This window comes from Microtus oregoni, unplaced genomic scaffold (genome assembly GCF_018167655.1).
Source record: "Microtus oregoni isolate MIOR12 unplaced genomic scaffold, Mior012 000030F_ref0000283, whole genome shotgun sequence".
Classification (NCBI taxonomy): Eukaryota; Metazoa; Chordata; class Mammalia; order Rodentia; family Cricetidae; genus Microtus; species Microtus oregoni.
In genome coordinates this window covers 4,369,910-4,392,643 of record NW_024543089.1, presented here as the reverse complement: position 1 = coordinate 4,392,643, position 22,734 = coordinate 4,369,910, and the positions used below count along the sequence as shown (strand labels likewise).

The 22,734-nt window shown below is 42.6% G+C and overlaps 1 protein-coding gene across 1 annotated transcript in view; it reads right to left on the bottom strand.

Moving 5' to 3' along the window:
- Positions 1-7,374, bottom strand: part of Adamts5 (ADAM metallopeptidase with thrombospondin type 1 motif 5) — a 38,999-nt gene extending 31,625 nt beyond the window's left edge. The window contains exon 1 of the mRNA XM_041678650.1: positions 6,239-7,374. Within this exon, the coding sequence (XP_041534584.1) occupies positions 6,239-7,336 (1,098 nt within the window). The 5' untranslated portion in view covers positions 7,337-7,374. The remainder of the gene's footprint in view (positions 1-6,238) is intronic.
- Between the last annotated feature and the right edge of the window lie 15,360 nt (positions 7,375-22,734).

Here is a 22,734-nt window from a genome sequence, read left to right as displayed (position 1 = left end):
AAACATTGCACTCCCTGTACTCCACAACATGACATTGTTAAATAACAATCCTATTCCTGACATGAACATTATCTTTTACAATCACAATCTGCACTTAATCAAATGAATTTCTTTTCTTATTGCAAATAAAACAGCTATGGTGGTCTTCATGCATTAGGTATGTTGGTGAAGCTAAGCAATGAGAAGCATACAAAATACACAAAACGCACTGTGAAAGATGTTCTAGAAAACAAGAGAGAGATAAGAAATGTTCTGATACAGCTAGCTCCTCTCTCCCTCTTCCCTTAGTCCTCTCTCTCTCTCTCTCTCTCTCTCTCTCTCTCTCTCTCTCACACACACACACACACACACACATACACACACACACATGAACAAAATCTCAATCACAGTAACCGTCCTCTATTTCTCATGCTTTTCATTATTCCTTCCTACCTGGACTAACACTGAAGAGTTCATACTGATTCTTTTGCCACCTGAAATTTCCAAATCTATATGCTGTGATCAGTTAACTCCTTAGAGTATGGATCATATAAGATTAATTTTTTCTTCCATTTGATCACAGATTGTCACACACAACTCTACACAGTGTAGCCTGGACTTCTCCATGACCTATTCTGGCAACTACTTCCTGCACAGGTCCTTTGTATTTTGATCCTCAAACCATAAGCTGAAATATTCTATCTACCAGAAAATCTTAACTTACCCATATTTCTCTCTTTTTCATAAACCTGTCTTGTCCCACATCTTTCAATCCCTAAGACCACTGTGCCCACAAGAGTCAGTCAGCCAATCAGTAGCACTCCTCAGCTGTCTCCTCCACTAATGCTCTTTCCATTGATTTCCACTGCAATTAGTACACAGGATGAGATGCTGTAGCATGATGCTATGATCTGAGTGTATTGTCCCTAAATTCTTCAACCCAATTCCCAGTATTCCGGCGTTACCGTATTTGGAGAAAGAGTCTATAACTTCAAAAGGATGGAACTCAGCTCTGATAATACAGGGTTCTTCATGACCTCTTTCCTTCCCTCTCCTTTCTTTCTGTTCCTATCTCTTCTGTTTTCTTTCCCTGTCACACCTCCTCTTTTCGACAGACATAGGGAAATAGGAATGACAATGTAAACACAGGAAGAAGACAGACTCCTATAAACCAAGAAGAGATGTCTCATCAGAAGGTGTATCAGCGCAATCTTTGATCTTGAACTTTCCAGTTTCCAGAACTGAGTGTGAATTTCTTTCTCTCTCTCTCTCTCTTTTTTTTGTTAGATCTGCCTCTCCTTTGGTATTTTGTTATTGTAGCACTAGCAACCCAATATCTGCAATATATGATTTTTCCCCAGTAATCTGTTTGTTACATTTTTCTTTACTTCATCAATAATCATTCAAACCTCCTGTTCTCTGTCTTCTTACAACCCCTTTCTACACTTTACCAGCTCTTCACACTGCCTCTGGCTATTCATGGCACGCGACAGCTTGGTGTGTCTGCTGTTAACTCCTGGACATGTGTTTCACAAACACTGCCTTCTCCAGAACTGAGTTCTACAGCTTCATCTCTGCCTGTGTCATCTGATAGCCGTATCTACCAGAAGCTCTATGGGGTATATACCCATTCATATCAATGCTATATTTTCTGGAATAGAGTTTTTGGAAGTGGTGACTTTTTAAAACTTTGTATATCTAGCTATAAAGATCATTGTTGATTGGGTATTTGAATAAACCAATCACAATAAGTTTGAAGACCAACTGGCGGGACTTTGTCTTCAGATTACCTGTGTTTCTCTTCAAATGTATGTTTCTACTTGCAAAACAAAACAGCATGATAGCTGCTGATTGTTCAGTTGTTTAGGGATGAAATGATTCATACTGTGGACAATAGTACTTAAGAAATGCTCAGAAACAGGAAGTTGAATCCAAATCAAATCAGTCCATCTATTGAAAACAATGCAATTATATGTTTATATAGAGAGCTGGGTAGAGCCACCAAGGAAGAATCAGTGGTTTTCTTCTCTTTCTTGCCATAGACTTTGTTTATCCATGGTGAGAGTCTATTGGCTTTCCTGATATGAGTGATTTGTTCATACATCCTCTCTGCCTCTGATAAGCCTGCAGATGGCAAGCAGGTATTTTTGGTCTTGTTGCTTTGATCTCACAAACAGACTGTCTTTCCATAGCAAATGTGCATGCACATGCACAGTGCCTACTATGAGACAATCTAAGTCCTTTGTCTTGCTGTAATTATTGTTTTATGGCTCAAGTTTGTAAAAAAAAAACCTTATACCTTTTTCATGCATGATAAGCTAGAACTGCTTAATCCATAAGCACTCTTCCCATTTCTGGATTATTAAATCTTTTTTAGGTTGATTTGTAACTCCTGGATTATTAAATCTTTAAGGCTGGTCTGTAACTGTAATTCTTTGACAATGGTCACTGTAAGCTCAGAGTGGTTTTGACTTAATTAGTTGGTCCAGTCAGCAAACCAATGGCAAAGAGTGCAACCCTCTCTCTCTCCCAAGGTTTTTGTCTCCTAGTGTCCATTACTTGCCTACCCTCAGAAGGAAGCTCCTAGTAGAGGGGAATGTTTGAATCCTGGATCAAGAATCCTAAGACAGGCATGGGAGAAGAGAGGATCTAGGTGGCACATAATAACTCATTAAAGCATGCTTTAGCAACTAATGAAAATTAATAGGTCTCTGATTGCAATTTCTTAGCCTGTTCACATTCAACCCAATATATTTAGTTTATGCAGTAGTAAAGAATTCCTTGTTGCTGGTCTTTGTAAAGAAATGTGTGAAATAATTTCTGATTTTGACATCAATCAGGAAGATGTCTTTTTCAAGACATCACAATAAACTCACAATTGTCTTTAAAAATTCATTGTATAATAAGGGAGGTAATCAAAATTAGAAGAGGACTCTGGGAAGCAATGAGTAAACCCCTGGGGGCTGGATTTCTAATGTTTGGTGGCAGAAATAGTGTGAATTCCAGCAGAAATTCTATTCACAATGGAAGTGACTTTGTGCCAGAAAAATAATGGGTGTTGTTTCTATAATTAGAACATTACTGAAGGCCAGGGCATAGCCGGGGCAGTGAAGTGTGCTACCGTGATAGCTGAATTATTAACACTCTTCTGCTGACTGCTAGACACAATGTTCAAGGTGTTACTGGCTAGTAAACAGGAGTGGAAAGCCCTTCCTCACACATTTGCTTCACGCCTGAAAAACAAGCAATTTAGCAGAAGACATCTGGACACAAAATTTGAACAGAACTCTGAGCCCATCAAAACATGGATTTGATGGCTGAGCGTCTGGCTGCTAAGCAACACACATCTTACACTCAAAACAGAGTTGTAAAAATGGAATCCAGGTGCCAACTCTGGGTATTTCTCATTGAAGAGAAATAGTTATGGGAGTTATTTCTTTCATATGGGCCAGCCTGAAAATACCTGACTTCCCCTGGATGGTGGAGTCTTGGTCGTCTCTCTTTTAGACTTCTTTTTTTCCAGTTTTTGAAGCATTAGGCAGAGTTTAACTTTGCATGCTGAGTACTTTTAAGTGAGTATTACCCAGCATTGAAATGCTTTCACTAGCCTCCTAATAGTTCTCTTTTAAATTAGAATAATAGATTCATATTATCAATGCTTTTCAAAGGTTTAATGCTTGTGAAGTTAGATGAATATATTAGCGATCAACCACAAGCCAAATGGCATTTGCTGTATTTAAGTATGCTTCTGCTCAGCAAGGAAGCCAGAGAGGGCGTCACTGAAGTATGTCCCATGTGAAAATCATCTTGGCGAATCTAGTAACTTTTAGTAAAGCTAAGTTAGGGCTGGCTCAGGTGGGTAAAGACACTGTCACAGAGTCTGAGAACCTGAGTTTGATCCCTGGGACCCACATGGTAGAGGAAAAAAACTAATTCCCAGAAGTTGTCCTTTTTGATGCTTGCCTACATGCTCTGGCACATGACCTCCTCCATCAATAGAATGTAATTAAGAATGTTTAAATTAAAAACAACTTGGAGAATGAATTTATTTCTACATTGCTTTTGTCTAGGTAAACTATAGTGATGCATTTTCCAGATCGGAAAAAGGTGACTGTCAGTTACCCAAGTGAAAAATAAACCTCAAAAAAGCAATAGACACCACTTGGAATCACAGGCTGGTTCCCTTTCAGTTGGGAAATAACTGGGAAAAGAATGTGGAAGGGGCTAAAGAGTGAGAGGCCTTCAGTTTGATTTTAGAATTATGAACTACACTTTTGTATTAAAGCCGAGAGAAAATTATTACGATGATTGGCAGTACATGCCTTTTGGTGTGGTCTGCCTACAAAAGTATTTTTTCCTCTTTCTTTAGGGAACCTCCTTCCACAAACCGTCCCAAGCCTCCTTCTTGGCAAGCACTCATGACATAGCAACACCAGGAAACACAGACGTGGAAAGTTGCTTATGAAAAAATAAAAAAGAAGAAGACTTGGAAACCAAGAAAAAGGGATAGTTTTACAGCAATATTTCACAGGGCAGCCTACAAAATGAATGTTCTGCCATTTCAAAGACTAGCCATGAGGAGAGGATTGAAGGGACGCTTTCCGGAGCATCTCTCAATGACATGAAAGGTTTTCCGTTGCACACAAGACTGTGATGCCCACTTCTCCCTAAATGCTGCCTTTGGTGGCTTTGTTTGCATGTGGGTTACATTCATGTCCACCCCATGAACCACAAGTTTTTCTCTCTTCTGAATTTATTAACGCTGTTTCCTTTATACCATGGTTCCCATAGTAAAAATAGAAAATTAAGTAACAATAAAATGTAGTACCCTAAATCCTTTACAGTGTGCCATTGAACTTCCTACCCTTGCTCTATTGCTATAATTTGCAATTTTGCATTTGTAGCTACTTAATTTGTTCTGGATGGATCTCATATACCTAGTATGAGTTTTAAACACCAGTACCTTCCAGGTATATAAGAGGCCCACATTAGGCAGGGGACTGTATTTTGGCAATGGGCCAGGCTTAAATCACAGACTCAAAACACATCAAAATGCTAGGAATAAGGAGGATAGTGGACTACTCATCCTAAGTTGACTTTTGTGACTTTTGGGTGTCTGATGGCCATGACAATTATGCGTACACTGAAGCTGTCATCATAATGCACACACACATGCACACACACAATAGAAGTGGATCAGTTGGGAAGAAGAGTGTCAACAGGGATGGGAGGAAATAAGATAAGGGTAATGGAGGGAAATGCTGGCAACCAAGACGGCTTTGTGAATGTGAACACGGGCTCAGCTCATATCTGCCAGCAAGACCCGACTTTGTGTCTGACATGTCACACTAACGTGGTGGTCTGGTAACTGTGTAAATAGATTTGTTCCTCCCAGAATGTCTGGGTTTATAATGACCCATCTCTTTCCTTCCCTTTAACCATGTTCCTTAACATGGGGGAAGTCCTTGGAAAACATTCTTTCCCCACATCCTGAAGCTCTGCCCAGACCTTCAGAAACATTCATCCGAAACCCAAACCTTCCAACTGGATTTGACCCTTGTTTGGCAGCTGGGTTGGAGGGTGGTACTTGGGATGTGCTAGGAGAAGGCCTTGCTCAGGGACCTTCGGGGTTGTCCTCTCAGCTGATTGGACTTCTGCATCCTCCTGGCCCTCCCACATTTCTTCCCTCTCAGCAACTCAGATTCCAAGGTGGACACGTCAGAAGCCCATTTGGAAGCCACATTAGAAAAGGAGTCCTTTGGAAAGAGCTAGTGTTGCATGCAGAAGGGTTCGCATAAGGACATTTACAAGGGAGGTCATCAATCAGATAAAAGCGACTGCCAACTTTCAAGTCTTTCCCATTAAGTTGCACAAAGCAGCATTTTTGTCTTCACTGAGAAGTAGAAAACACGATTTCAAAGGCACTTTCCCCCTTTCCCATTTAACTGTTCACCTTCCTCAAGCACAAACATGCCTTCTTATCATGCTTGTACACCATACTGTTGTGTCTGACTGGATGGCATCCAGCTTTGTTGAATGTTGCTCTCCTAAAACAGGTCCCCTCACTAAAAGCAGGATGCACTACAGAGGCTGATTGGACACCTGCGTGGTGCTGGAGGCTGAATTTCCTACAGGTGCAGTTAAGCAAATCTACAGTGAGTGGCAGGTAGTTTGTTGCGGAAAGAGAGCCACCCGTGAGACCATCCCGTCCACCTGCGCCTCCGTATCCCAGAGCTGGGCACCCACCCGCTGTACCTACCTCTCTGGTGAACAGGATAGCTGCGTCGTAGTGCTCCTCATGGTCATCGCCTAGCTGATTGTGCTGGTGCTGCCACTTGCAAAAGTTCTTGAGGGTCGTGGCGGCATTCTTGCTCACCTCCAGACTCTTGTCCTTGTCGGCCAGCACCACCACCTTCACCACGGCCAGGCGGATGTGGTTCTCGATGCTAGCATGACTGTACAGCCTATTCGCGATGGAAGCTAGGGTCAGCAGGTAATGTTGCAGGCCCCGGCCATACATCCTCGCCATGGAGGAGTCAGCCACCAAAAGGAGCTCCACCTGGCGGGCCCTAGAGATGGAACGGCGCCTCCGCCTCCACCAAGTCTGAGGAACTGCATCCTCAGCGGGTGAGAAAGTTGACTGGTCTAGGAGCTGCGGGGCCAGAGCTGTGCGTCGCCTAGAACTACTGTGCACCGAGGGGCGCTCTTGAGGCCTAAGTGGGGACGCGGGAGTCTCACAGCTGGCGCGTGGTGGCAGGGCTTCGAAGCTGAAGCCCTCGCGGGTGTAGATGTGCAGGACGCGTGAAGACCCATCCCCGTACACTCGTCTGGCCTCCGCCTCTGCCCAGGAACGCAGGAGCGGCTTCAAAGTGTAGCGCGCGTGCTTGACCGCGAAGAAGCCGTCGAGACCTCCGCAGAGGTCAAAGACAGCTAGGGATCTAGGGCTGCCATCCACGGTGCCCCGGTAGAAGCAGTGACCCCGGTGGCTAGATGATGCACTAAGTCCACCTCCTGCAGTAAGAATGCCACCAGCGGTGCCCACTGAGTCATCCCTCTCCAGATCCAGCAGGAACCTCCGGCCGCCCACATAGACAAAGTAGCCCACCTTGCCACCTCCAGAGTAGAGCTGGTCTATATTCTGCACCAGCCCGCTGCTCCTGCGCTGCCTGGCCAGCAGGTTCAGATGGTCCAGCTCCTGCATCTCCTCCCCCTGCGGCTGGCTCGACTGGGCTGCAGCTGCCGCAGCCCGAGGCTGCCTTGTTTTATCCTGGGCAGGTGCCTTGATGGGGCTGTCAGCGGTCAGGGACAGGCAGGAGGCGCACAGCAGCAGCAGCAGGGACGCCCACTGGAGCCGCATAGTGCGCTGCCCGCCGGGAGGGGCTGCGCGCTTGGGTCTAGCTGGATGTTTGCTATTTGCTATGGAAGTTTCAGGGGCGGGGGTGGGGGACTCACTCTCCCACCCACCTACCCACACACTCTACACACTCGCGTGCAAAGTTGGGTCAAGTGTCCAGGGAAGGGTAGAGGGAACCCGCAGCAGACCGCCAGCCTGTCCTGGCCGCAGTGCCAGCGTGCGAACTTTTTCTTTGTTGGTTTGGAAAATGTTTGGAATTGTGCTCCAAGAGACGGAGAAAGAAAAATAAAAAGGGGGAGGGGAGGGGGAGCAAAAAGCAAAAGCCAGGCGGTGGAGAGCTACCAAATATGAAAAAGGAGAGAAGACTAATGCAGACAAGATCGTTGCACAAACCGACCAAAACAAATGAGAAAAAAGAGTAAGGAGGGCGACCGCACTCCCCGCCCGCAACTAGTGCGCGCCGGCTCCCGCCCCCTCGAAGCCTAAGGCTCGCCCGCTGCGGAGGAGCTTCCAAGCCCCGATCCACTTCCTTTCGTATTCGGTGGGCTTCCTCGGCTCTGCTGGAACCCGAAGGTAGAGGGGAAAGAGACGGAAAGGAAAAAAAAAAAAAAAATAAAAAAATAAAAAAAATCCTAAAATGCTTAAAATCAAAAGGCAGGAGGCGGCCTGCGGCGAGCCAGCCAGGCGGGGCGTCCGGGACCCTTCCACTACCGCGTCCTCCCGCCCGTGGTCATCCCCAGTCGGCTGCTGCGGGCGCGGAGAGCGGCTCCAACACAGTGAAGATGCGAGGAGGTGGGACAATGAATTTATAGCGGCGTGCCATCCTGCAATGGCAATTTCAACAATTCGTCACTGCACGCTGCCTCTTAAAGGGAGAGCTTCCCCCACCACTCCCACCCTTCCCGGTCCGCGCCTAATCCTAGGGGAGGGCGCAGGGAGTGGAGGAGGGTGATCGAGGAAAGGGAGACCGGGAAGGAGGAAGGGACCAGGACCTGGCAAGGTAGAAGAAGGGACAAAGGAGGTAGAGAGAGGGAGAGAGGGAGAAAAAAAGTATTTGAGCAGGAAAACAGGAAATTTCCTTGGCCTCATTTAAAGCCACAGCAACTCTGGGTCCGTGTGATATTTCACAACCAATCGGAGTTGGCTAACCTCGGCTTACCTCATCTCCTGAAGGGATGTTTTGGTGTTTTAAAAAAGTCTCTCCCTGCCTCCTTCCCCTTGCTGTGGGGATATGAAGTTCTTGCGTTCTTTTGCGGACTGGTGCGCTCTGGTCTTGCAGACCTGGCAACTCCATCCACTGGCCAAGGCTTCCAGCCGCCTGTGCATTCCCAAGTCCCGCTCTCTTCCCCCTGGCTCCCTCCAGCCGTTCCCGGTAGCTGATTTCTAAACTTCTCAACTCCTAGTTTGTTCAAGCTCCAACACTTGCTGACTTCGGGCTATGGGTGACTAACTTCTCCCGGCCACCAACTGAGCAGCAGCGGGCGCTTTCTGGCGCGTCGCTGGGCAGGCAGTGTTGCGGTGACCCCGACAGGGCCGGCTGCGGCCTGGGAAGTCTTTGGCTTTGTGTATAAATGGCGGTGCTCCCAGCTTTCTCCAGCGCAGAGTTGGTCAGTGCCCACAACTTGTCAGCTATTCCAACCACTGGAACTTTTGGGGCTGTAGAATGTCGGGGTGGGAAAGAGTTAACTGGTGAAAGCAATTCTGCACCCCCCCCCCACCAGACTTTGAAATTTTGTGCTCAGACTTTCCTGTCTATGTCTTAAAAGGTAATTAAATGGCAAACGCGCCTTTGTTTACTTGCTAGGTCTCCCCTAAGTCAGCCACTCCTGGCCAGCTCCCCCCTCCCCTGCCCAGTTTCAAAAGCTCCTACTAGGATGAAAGAATGTTTTAGGAGAGGAAGGTTGGTGGTCATTAGTAGGCAGGTGGCATGATCCCTGCTACTCAGTTTCTCCATTCTTTGTTTCCTCTAATTATCAATTCTAAGAAGGCAAAAAGAAAATTCAGGGAGTTTCTCACATCAAGCTGATGCGCAGCCGTCCACTATGAATCTCTGCATACACCCCATATTATCCACACGTTTTCACCCTTTTTTAATTTCTTGGCTTCGGAGGATAGCCGAGATACTTACACAGTTCCTCTCTTCTCAGAGAAGGCAAAGCAACAATTAAAATAAAAGAGGGCATGAATTTGAGAGAGAGCTAAGTGGGTGGGTGGGGATGCATTGGGAGGAGTTGGAGAAAGAAAAGAGAAAGGGGAAATGATGTTGCTATACTCCAATTTTAAAAATTCTTAAGAATAAAACAGAAGAACCTTCAAGCTGTGTTGTTCATCACGTTTGTGTGTGATGTGTCCCTGTGGGGCCTCTGGTACACAAGGAAACCCAATCCAGATATCTGGTTCTCACGCAGAAATTGTATCAGCTGTTTCTCTCACTGCTGTGACTAAATACCCTTCAAGAAGCACTTTAAGGTTAGACCTATTTTGGATCGTGGTATGAGGGGATACAGTGTGTTCCCTACCCTCTTCTGACGGGAAGACATGGTGGCACAGGCACGAAACAGCTGGTCACACTGCATCAGCAAATAAGAGGCAAAAGTAGACACATATTGGTGCTCACTTCACCTTCCCCATTGCTTCACTCCAGAATCCTACCTCATGAAATAGTGCTGCGTGCATTCAGGATAGATCTTTGGCATCAACTAAATCTAGCATTACTTTCACAAGCGTGTACAGAGAATTGTCTCTGTACAGGTGATGTTAGATCCTGTTGGCATTAACCATCACTGCACTTAGAGGATTATGGAGAGGCCAGGAACACCTAGTAGCCTTGAAGGATCCTGAACTATATCTGGACCTAGAAGGAGGCTGCTGCATTCCAGTTCCCCAAAGGCTATAGCTTTCTGTAGTCATCACTACAATGAGCTGCCATTAAAGGCATTCTTTAATGGAGGTCCAGAAATCTCATCTCCCCAAAGCCTTGATGACATAGTTCCTCCAGAGAAGACTACCTTGTGCTTCTGCACACAGCAGTGGTCAGAATGAAAATGGCCTCCGGAAACTCTTATACTTGATCTCCAGCTGATGGAACTATTTTGGAAGGTTTAGGGGGTTCAGCCTTAGTAGAGATGGTGCATCATTTATGGGAAGCTCTGAAGTTTACCAGGGTTCTCTCTCTGCTTCCAATTTTGGAATCAAGATGTGAGCTCTCAGCTGTTCCTTCCAACAAGGACTCTAACACACTAAAATTGTAAGCCCAGGTAAACTGCTTCATAAGCTATATTATTATTTATTTTGACCTAATCATGATGTTTTGTCACCACAATGGAAAACTAATTCAGATACAAACTTTATTTCTTGTATACCACTTTAAGAAAAAAAAATCACTATTTGGCATCAAACACAGTCTCTAAAACAACTTTCATTTGAAACATTTAACTGATTCCTCAACTGTGTCTCAAGGATTATTAAAATGATCCTTAAAAGAATCATTTCAGGGAGGCTAGGCTAGGGTTGTTAATTGTGATTGTTTTCTTTTGCAATCAATTTTCTTACGCAGTTTAAGGAACTTCCCAATGACTTTGTCCTCATTGAAGCCTTTGTCATTTAACAAAACCTCTGCTCTTCTAACAGGACTCCTGAATCTGAATTTCATGCCTTCAACTCTGATAAATGAATGACATAAGAATTCAGAGGAATTAATGAAATGTTTGGAAATCTGTTGAGTAGATCTGTTTCAAAAGGTGAAGACTGATTAGTTAATATTTATTGAAAACACTTGTCACAGCGAAAGGGGCAGACAGAGCTCGAGATAAAAATGAGTAAATTCCTATTGAAGGAAGTTTTTGTTGGGCATATTTTCATTTTCTGTGCAAAGTACTTATACACTGTAGAAAGTTACTTTGTTACTGTGTGAAACAAAGATACTGCATCAGTGAACCAGCACTAGCTGAGACGCTCCACAGAAGAAATTAATCACTGTTAATTCACAGAAGAAATTTTCTTTTTTGTGTGTGTGTGCAAGTAACAGTCTTCAGTTTTACAAGAGGAAGGCACACTATATTGTCCACCACGTTTAGGTGGAGCTGTTCTTTACTTTTTGCTAATTTTGTGCATACGCAATGAGATTTTTTTATTACATTTATTGAATATATGCTTCCAAGTCACTGATACATGAACTTTACATTTTTCCAAAGAAAGATTTCTACTGTAGAATGTTACAAACTCAAATTTACCATAGGGATTATGCAAGGCATCTACCATGTACCAGTCAGTCACAAGCTGAGACCTCCAGGCCAAAATGACTTGCCTGAGGATCAAAAGCCTTCTAGTGACCGGCTCTCCCAAAACTAAAATCTCCTAACTCTCAATTATGTTCAATCCACAACACCTCTTAAAACCAGCACAGCTTAGGAAAAGACAAGTCAGGGCGTCAAGGACTTTGCGAGACTCTCTGGGGGCTTGTGAAGGTGAACAAGGTGCCATTGATGTGTGCAAGGAATTCACAGACTCAAAGATGGAGACGAGAAGATCGATAGGTGCTTGGACTCTACCGTGGAAAGTACAAATACGGAGGGGAGGAGAGAAAGAGTAACACATCCAGGTATTCCACACTCTGTGCTTCCAGCATCATTGCGCTCCACAGAATTTTGGAACCTGGGTGAAGTAGTATTTTCTCAAATTTCCATTTGCTAAAGTGTCAAATCCTCACCTCTACCCCAAACTATGGCTTTAATGGTGAGAGGGAGGAAATACCTGACAGTAAAGTATTCCCCTCTAGCCAAACACCTGCTTCTTACCTCCCACATGGAAGAATCACGGCCTCTCAACTCTGTTTTGCTTTCCCACATCAAGACTCCTACCGCAGGCCCTGCTGCATTTGGAATGCTCTCCCTTGGTGCAGAGAGCACAGATGCAGCGAGCACAGATACTGAGAATGGAAATGTGCTGCATGGCCCATTTTTAAATGATGTGAAGCTAGCCTCCTCTTCCTATGTCCCTTTGATTTGCAATATTCTAGCTCTTAGAAGTTGCAGATCAAAACCAAAGTTATGGCAGTAGGGCGATGAGCATATATGCTATTCTAGAATCGACATGAGCCCCGATCTGCAGAGGGCTTTTAGAGAACCTGTTGCCGAATAATGTCCCTCTTCACTTTCCACCCTTGCCATCTCTTGTATTCCACAATGCAGAGATGCATCTGATGACTAGTGAAGTCCCAGAATTCCACAAGCAGCAAACATACTTAATACATGTCACCGTATGAGCTTACAGACACACACACACCACAGCTCATGGTCCCCTTGCTAACTGCTGATACAAAGTCCTGCTCAGAACTCACTTAAATAGAAGAGCTTGTATTCCATTATTTCTCCCTTGAAAAGATAATATTCTTGAGACTTTGTCTGGAGAGAATTTTTTTGTCCTAAGCAAAGAATTTACTTCATGCCTGATAGAACTCTGTCATTTTCTCTGCTGACTGAATAGGATATATGACAGAACAATCTTTTGTTATGATTGGCCACATGTGTTTTCAAGTCGGTTTTACTTAACATTAAAATATACATTTTTAGAAAAGCTAGATTTTTAATTCCTTATATGCAGGAATTTTATACTGTATAAAAGTCTTTGAATTAAAAATGCACACACATACTATTCAAGACATACAGGTGTTATCTGTAAAGAAAACTGCCAAGTGATTTTTATGCTAAGTGTAAAATGTTGTTTATATGTTTCCCACACAATTATGCACATATTGCTTGCTTTTATGAGGTAACCAAATTCTGTTTTTTTCCTTTATTTTCCTGGAATTATCTTAAAAAAAATCAGGCTTTACTGGAAATACATGGAAAACCAGGAATTTCCCACCCAGAGTAATTTGAAACATTTGAGGTCTCTTTCTTTTCCCTTTTCTTCCTCATGAATTCAGTTCCAGCGACATACTTCCAAGCCCCAATGAGTAGGAATTGTAGATGGAGATGCAACTGTAATTGTAGCTGCCAATGTGACTGTTTCTGCCGAGGAGGAAGCTGAAGACAGTCCAAACAAAGCTGATGATCATCAACTGCCTATTCATCCAGAGATGGTAAAGAAATGGAGAAAAGGGTGGCCTGGTTTGTGTTCTGGCCCGACCAAACCTGTACAGCTTCTCTTCTTTAGGATGTGAGTGAACAACCGCCTGCCCTAGTGCATGCATTTCCTAGAGGCAGCAGCAGGGCACACTGCTCTATGAGGGTCTGGGGAAGATGCTGCAACTATTACTCAATATATTTAATCTTAGTGATGCCATTTCTTTCCAAATCTTCACTTCCCAACTCCCAAATTATACTTGGAAGAAGGAGGAAATAATGCACACTTACTTACCCGCCCCCCAAAAAAATTGATCAAGGTCTAAGAAAACGCAAAGGTTCATCATCAACTCCTCAACTTTTCCCCTCCTTGAGACCATACATGGCACTGTTACAAACTCCCTAATTTTATTATTAGCTGAAGTATCCCAAGATCACAACAGATTTGATAGTTGACCTTTGACGATGTGAGCCAAAGGTCAGCAGAAATAGAGCCTTCCAGATTAGCAGTTTAGAGAATTAATGCTGGTTAGTGGTTCTTCATGTGGTTTTTCTACAAAGCCAACCTTGTGTGTTACTGATTCCCCTGTTCTCCTTTCAGAACCTTCTTTGCATCTGTGTACACCCTTGTCCGACTATGTTAGGAATGAAACCATGTTCCCTAGCACAGATAGATGGGGCATCAAAATCTCATGAAGATGAAGATAAGTCTAAAGGTAGAGGTAGTTAAATTGTCCCTGCTGCTACTATTGACCAAGTTCAAAAGCATCCCCTGAGGATGTCCATAGGTCTGCACACAAATCTCACTGGATTCTTGATGGCCCTGCTAGTTTGGCACCAAATGGTACAGGTATCTGTCTAATCATATCTGTGGAGGAGGAGGCTGCTTGTTCGTCCAGGTCACCCAGAACCGAAATAATCACACAGTAACCATATTAATTAAATCACTGCATGGCCCATTAGCTATAACTTCTTATTGGCCAACTCTTACATCTTAATTTAACCCATTTCTTTTAATCTGGGTATCACCACGAGGTTGCGGCCTACCAGCAAAGTTCCAGCACATCTATTTCCAGTGGTGGATCCATGGTGTCTCTCCCATTCCACCCTTCTTCCTCCCAGCATTCAATCTAGTCTTCCCCATCTACCTAAGTTCTGCCCTATTAACAGGCCAAGGCAGTTTCTTTATTCCTTAATGGTAATCACAGGACACAGAGGGGACTCCCACATCATATCTGAAAGAGTTCTGACTTAGAAGTCTATAGAACTAATTTCTAACAGTGGATTGCATATTTCTTTGTACCTATTCACAATTAACTATATAATCTCTAACTTAATTTGTCTTCAATTCAGACCCACTTCTACCTGACATGTACAATTAAATATACAACTGTTGCAGCTATCTATCACCTTTGAAGATGTCTTTCATTATTTTGGAGAATGGTACAATTGAGCCAGAGGAATGTGGAAATGCTAACAGAAGGAAATTGGTTAGTATGAAGTATAGAAGGCTTCTCATATGGAACCACAGCTGAAATTGACAAAAATTTTCAGAGAATACATAAAGAACTTTCAAAAATGTCAGAGGATTAAAGGACAAATAAACCCACCAGTGTGTCTCCTAGCTTCCAGAGAACCATTTTATGATGTCTTGAGACTATTAAACTCTGTTATTTTTGACTTTTGATAGACATCTAAGGCTGAGGCAATCCTACATTAAGTAAAATTCCTGTAGGTTAAAAATTGATTTGAAGCCTCATAGTTGGCTTTCAGTTGGCATCTCTGTTTTCTTTTAACTCATTTTCTCTTTCTTCCTTCCCTCCCTCCTCTTTTTTCCCTTCTTCACTCCCTCCCTCCTTTCCTTCTTTCTTCTCTTTGTCTACTTCCCTCCCTTGATGTGGGAGTGCCCTTTGTGCTGTGGTTAGCATTCATGAATAAAGAAACTCCTGGCCAGTTTTTAGGGCAGAACTTATGTCAGCAGGGAAGAAATAACTGAATACTGGGAGAAAGAAGGGCAGAGTCAGGGAGATGCCATGGATCCTCTACAGGAGATAGATATGCTGAGACTTTGCTGATAGGCCATGACCTTGTGGTGATATACAGATTAATAGAAATTGGTTAAACCAAGATGTGAGAGTTAGCTAATAAGAGGATAGAGCTAATGGGCCAAGCAGTGATTTAATTAATACATTTCTGTGTGGTTATTTTGGAGCTAAGCTATCTGGGTGGGCTGGAATAAACAAGCAGCCCCTCCTTGCAACACTCCATCCTCCTCAATCTTTCCTCTTCCCTTCTTTACTCCCTGTCTCTGGTATTCTTTCTCAATTTCTTGCTCTCTTTTTCATCTCACCTTTGGCTCTATAGCATGCTATGTCTGTCTCTCTTCCATCCCCTTCCTCACTGGAATATACTCTCTGAAAATGAGCCTCTCTTCTCTTCCTCACCAGTGTACCTCCAGTTAATAGTAAAATAAACGGGAAAGAGGAGGCAGGAATAAGAAACAAAAATCTGCATTAACTATTTTACACAATTACATATTTACATATTTCTTGAAATTTCTTTTACCATTTCCTTACTATCTTTTGTCTAATAGCAAAAACTGGAGTTACTTCAGTAAATCTAATCATATGCTCAAAATTTCCATCTTTTGCCCATAGATATGGACCCAGGATATGAACCTTGGCCACTCAGATGCCCTGACACATGTTAGGAGCAATTGATTCTAAAAAGAGCTTCCCACACCGAAGCTCTGCTTGGAACATTCATTTTTACCTTCCGCTGGATACACATTGTTTGTAGAGTCAGGAGATCCAGGGAGCACATAGAAAGAAGGAAAGTCTAGAGGACAGGGCCTAGTCACACAAGCATGAAGACCTAAATCTGAATATCTAACCAGATACAGTGGTGTGTGTATGTCATCTCAGTGATGGGAAGCCAGATACAGGTCAATTCCTGGATCCCACTAGTTAGCTATAACCAGGGGGCTTACTAGTTAGTAGTCAGCTGAGTCAAATTGGTGAGCTCCACATTCAGTGAAAGAAATAGACAGCATTTGAGGAAGATACCCCAAATCAATCAATCTCTCTCTCTCTCTCTCTCTCTCTCTCTCTCTCTCTCTCTCTCTCTCACACACACACACACACACACACACACACAAGCATACATTCAATTAAGTCTCTACACACCTACTCAGATATGCACATATAACTCAAACATGCAAAAATCCCCAAAATAAGAAGAAAGAAACAGTCTATTTGCTTGACAAACACCCTTACGTTTCTGGTGGTTGAGTGGTTTCATAGTATTCTTTGCTCATGTTTCAGTCCGGCATGTTTTAGTAGCTAACATATTTCTAACCCACGCCATCATCAAAGAACCATCTTATTCCATCATGTGGTTCTGCCCAATTCTTAACTTGTTATTCCCAAGACTGACATAGAAATGGAAGATAAGAAGAAAGTAGAAGGGGACTTTTTCTCTTATTTGTATTTTCCTAGAAAATTCATTTTTATAACCATTGGTAAAAATACAGGCTACATGGTAGTAAAAGCATAGGGCCTGTATTTAAACTCTGTTCAATGTCATCTTATTCTCTGAGTGTCACAAAATGCAAAATGAAAATAATTTTCAATAAATCGCTGTAGAAATGTGAGAGAAAGAAGTGGAAAGGTGGGAAAGGGAAAGGGAGGAACAAAGAGAAGGTAGAAGGAAAAAGGGAGGGTGGAATAAAGGCAAATAAACAAGAAGAGAGAATATCAAAAGAGAATTATCCATAATCTGGGACCCAGTATGAGCAATAAAGCTGTGGTCTTTAGTTAGGCTGATGTAATTAGCTTCTGTATTTTTTTTCTCAAACTTTGGAAAAGATTCCTTTGTGCTAACTTTCTATTTGGTTAGTCACATCTTTCACAAGCAACAACAGTAAGTTAAGAGACAGGTTTGTGTCCCTGGCGGGACACTGTGATGCTGTGGAAGCCAGTTAGGCACTTCATGTTCTTGGTTTCTCCTTTCCAAATGAGAGGCAACTTTAGTTCTTATGCTGCCGTGTTTTATGAGGATGAAGCACTGAGATTCTGGTGAACTAGTTCAAGGGACCAGCAAAGGTATCATTATCAGTAAGAGACATCAAAGTTTAGACTTCCAACAGTATAAGTCAACAAAACGGCTCAGATTCTATTTAAGTAGATAAGGAAGAGTTTAAAGAAAGCCCATTACAGGAGTTGAATGGCTATGTCTTAATGCTTCTTGTGTGCATCTCATTTTAGTCAGACTTTATCTCCGACTCGGTCCCCAAAGAAGATTTTTAAAAGGAAATCATAAACAAGAGAGGAATAAAAATGTTGAAGACTAAGATGTTCTGTTCTAGATACCAAGGTTAAGAAAAAACAGTGGATGCCACAGGGAAGCACTTTCGTTTTTTTTTTTTTTATAATTTATACGTTTTTTTTAATTTATTAAGGATTTCTGCCTCCTCCCCGCAACCGCTTCCCATTTCGCTCCCCCTCCCCCATCAAGTCCCCCTCCCTCATCTGCTCGAAGAGCAATCAGGGTTCCCTGACCTGTGGGAAGCCCAAGGACCGCCCACTTCTATCCAGGTCTAGTAAGGTGAGCATCCAAACTGCCTAGGCTCCCCCAAAGCCAGTACGTGCAGTAGGATCAAAAACCCACTGCGATTGTTCTTGAGTTGTCAGTATTCCTCATTGTCTGCTATGTTCAGCTAGTCCGGATTTATCCCATGCTTTTTCAGACCCAGGCCAGCTGGCCTTGGTGAGTTCCCGATAGAACATCCCCATTGTCTCAGTGTGTGGGTGCACCCCTCGTGGTCCTGAGTTCCTTGCTAGTGCTCCGTCTCCTTCTGCTCCTTATTTGGACCTTGAGATTTCTGTCCAGTGCTCCCATGTGGGTCTCTGTCTCCTTTCATCGCCTGATGAAGGTTGATATTCATGAGGATGCCTATGTGTTTTGCTTTTGGATTCACCTTCTTATTTAGCTTCTCTAGGAACATGAATTATAAGCCCAATGTCCTATCTAGACCGTAAAAGGCTAATCAACCCAATTATAAAATGGGGCATTGAGAGCCGGGCGATGGTGGCGCACGCCTTTAATCCCAGCACTCGGGAGGCAGAGGCAGGCGGATCTCTGTGAGTTCGAGACCAGCCTGGTCTACAGAGCTAGTTCCAGGACAGGCTCCAAAAGCCACAGAGAAACCCTGTCTCGAAAAACCAAAAAAAAAAAAAAAAAAAAAAAAATGGGGCATTGAGCTGAACAGAGAATTCTCAACAGAAGAACTTCAAATGGCCAAAAGACACTTAAGGTCATGCTCAACTTCCTTAGCGATCAGGGAATTGCAAATCAAGACAACTTTAAGATACCATCTTACACCTGTCAGAATGGCTAAAATAAAAAACACCAATGAAAGCCTTTGCTGGAGAGGTTGTGGAGAAAGGGGTACACTCACCCATTGCTGGTGGGAATGCAAACTTGTGCAACCACTCTGGAAACCAGGGAAACACTTTCAAAGAGGTTAAAGAATGTACTTCTGATGACTGTTATCTCCGACATCTATGAGAACTATAAAAAAATAACTTTCCTATTTGTGTTTCTTATTCCTAGAATCATCAACAGTATTAAAGTAGTTTGAGAAAAAAATTTTAAGCAATTTAAGTTTCTGTATATACTGCACAGACTTGCTGCAGGGCATACAGACTGTCAACCACACCCACTGGCTGAATGACAGACCTTAGAGACTTTTCATGTTTGTTTGCTTCCCTAATATGTCAACCTCATGTAACATGATCTTTTTTGAAGAGTGAATGGCAATTCATCATCATCATCATCATAATCATTTATTTAATCTTGCTCAAAATTGAAAAAAAAGAACAGAACAATTGCTATCTCAGTTTTAATAACAGTTCTATTATAGAGCCCTGCCCTGGAAGAAAATCAGTGCTGACTGTTTCTGCTTGAGCGAAGTATCACAAAATAACCTTCCCTACTGTTATGGTTTCTGCCTCTTTAAGAGACAAGCCACACCCACTACTGGCAACCCCTGCCCTCCTCTTGCCATCTTAGTTTCTCACTGTTCCTTTTAGCATGCATGCTTCCTTCCCTCTTGCTCCCTTCTCTGTCTCTCTCCTTTCTCTTCTCCTTCTTCCCCCCACTCTCTCCCCTCTAAGTAATAAATATCCAATTCAATTCTGTATGATGTTTCTGTCCATGTACCTTCTACCCATCACCTGCTCACACCCCCAGGATTGCTGGGACCAGCCTGCCCAGGACCAGCCACCGCTCACGAACCGGTAGCTGTATCTGCCTGGGACTGGCTGCTCTCAGGGCACGCTGCCTGCCTACTGCTGCTAGGGACCTTGAAGCATTTTTAACGCCTACTCTCTGTGTTATCCTCAGACATCTCAACATCTAAGAAAATTCCTGAAGAACTTGAATATTGCAGTTGTCTTGCATATTTAATTCTAAATTTTTTAAAAAATTTTTTATTTTGGAAATTATAATTACTTCATTTTCCCTGTCCTCCACACAAACCCTCCTCTACACCCCTCCTTCTTCTTTTTATAATTCTTGACCTCTTTTTATTAGTTGTTATTACCTGCAATAAATTTCTTTCTCTAAATAAGTAAGCAAAACTTGTTCTGTCTTTATAATATTACTTTGAACATATGTTCTCAGGGCTGACCATTTATTATTGAAAAGCCAATAACACCTTTTATTACAAAACAATCAGCTAAAGAGATTAAAATGAAAACTAACTTTTCTTCAATTCAAAAGAAGTCTTCCTAAAGAGGCTATTATTGTTGAGGGCAGAGAGAAGAGAGCTTGAATAAGAACAAGGCAGTTGTGTGTTCAGGCACACAATAAAGTGGGTCCATTTACAAAGGAAATGAAGTAATGGCTCAATGTTCTTGTGAAGAATTTCACATATGCTGTCAGTGGGTGAAATAAGGAAATACAATCTTCGAGAAATTCATCCAGTGAACAGTTTGTACACCAGAAACACTGGGAAAACTGGAAAACAGGTGAAATGTGTAGATACATATCCATGTCTTTAGCTTCCATTAAAATGAACTCACAGAGAGTCAAAAGCCTTAGCATTTCAATAATGCTCAAGTGGTAAGGCCAAGATGCAGCCATTGAACTAATAACACTTGGAATAAATTTTGGGTTGACGCATCCAGAAGCATTTTTGCTGTATTTGAATTTGCATTGGTTACTTGGCCTACCTCTGACCCAATACTGACAGAAACCACCTAAGGAAGGGCCATACTTGTTTTTGCACTGAATTTCATTATGTTTAAGTCTACCATGTCAAGAAAGGCATGACATCGAGCCGCTCAGTTCATGGAGGTGAGAGCAGATAGCAGAAACCCACAGTAGACAAGGAAGCAGATAGGCAAGCAGAAACCAGGGACTGCATACACCCTTCAAAGGCCCTATCCTAGTGAGCTACTTCTTTTAGCTAGAACCCATTTCATAATGCTTCTCATACCTTGCCATTAGAGTCATAGCTAGGGAATAGACATTCAAAAAGCAGCCTGTGTATGGGGAACAGTTCAGATCCACACCTTAGGATAATTCAACAGGTACACCCATGAAGCGAAGGAATGTTTAAAAGAGAAACAGAAAGTTCAGCGATGAAAATAGTGATCTGTCATGGATGAAATGTCCTTCCCAAATACTCTACATGAGTTGAACAAGAAAACATGAGGTTTCATGGAAGCCAAGGATAAACTGACTCATCAGCTTTTGGGGGCAGAATAACATATTTTGGGATTAGGACTCACTTGGTTTCCTGTTCTGTCATTTCCCAGCATTAGGAGCTTGAACAAGAACTTGGTAGATGTTTATTGACCTTCCATCAAAAACCAACAGACACAGCCAAGTTCTTTTTTGTATTCTTTCCTCTTAAAAAAAAGTCTACAAGTATTAAGTATTGTGTGTTAATGTAGTTCTATAAATCATACAGGTACTGCTCTTTTTCTTTCCTTCCTTCCTTCCTTTCTTCCTTCTTTTCTTTCATTCTTTCTTTTTTTAAAAAATAGTTATAAAGTAGGATATTATTCTTTATTTTTCTTCATGCTTTTTCTAAACAAGGGAAAATAAACCATAAATCAGTAAATTATTAATGGTTCTAGGCTCTTTTCTTTAAAATTTACTGTAGAGTCTCCCAAATTGGTCTTGTGAGTTATATCTACTAATGTTTACCATATTAAAAAAGAATATAGTACTGGAAGCATAATTATTTGCTGACTTATCTTAAAATAAATCTATTGTATGATAATGCAGGCAATAATCATGAAAATAACTGTATTTTCTAAATTATAAAAAGGGAAATGAGTAACATTATTTTATACTTCTGCATGTCTCTTTACAGAATATAGCTGCATTTTTATTCTATCTTTGACAATTAGTTATAGTAATAATCTGATAAGTATCTCTGTGAGACTCTACTGAACTCTGATTTTTTGAACTGGGGAAATCTCTCAGCAGGTAAGATCATTTCCTGCTCAAATATGAGGAGCTTTGTTCACATTCCCAGAACCCATGAAATCGGGTATGTCTGTTGGCATCTGTAATTCTAGTATTATGGGAGTGAATTGGGAGGCAACAGAGAAAGGAGGCTTGGAGGCCCTTGCTGGTTACCCACTGGTATTATATTCAGTAAGAGACTTTGTCTCAGGGAAATAAGGTTAAAAAATAATAGAGCAGGTTACCTGACACCTGTCTCTGCTCTTTGTGTACTCGTGGGTTCACAGGTGCCCGCGCGCGCACACACACACACACGCACGCACGCACGCACGCACACACACACACACACACACACTCACACATCTTGCATATCTCCTGGCAGTTTTACAAAAGACCTCTCCAGAAGTTGTAAGCTTAGGCTGTAGTTCCAAGGTTGCTGAAGGAGATGCATTTTCACAGACTCCCCTGATTTCCTCAGCAACATTAATAAATGCAAAGACACTGCTTTCTTTGTTTTCATCTCCTACAGATTCTCCTTCTGAGAAACAGTATACCAAGGAAAGCAACAGAGAAGCACTATTTTGCATTTCCCAGCTGGGAGTGTTTAATATGTAACGATCATCATTTTGGTTTGAGTAAGTGTTCCTTAAATATGCCCATGAGGGGTTTGGGTCCCATCCCCTCCCTTTCTCTTCCTGGTAACCACAAAGAGAGCAGCGTTGTCCGCACACTGCGCCTCCATGGTGTGCCTCTTCACAGCCCTGAAAGCAGTAGGGTCAACCAACCAGCACTGCAGCCTCCAATGCAAGAACTCAAAAAAATCTTACCTCCTCATATTGATTATCCCAGGCATTT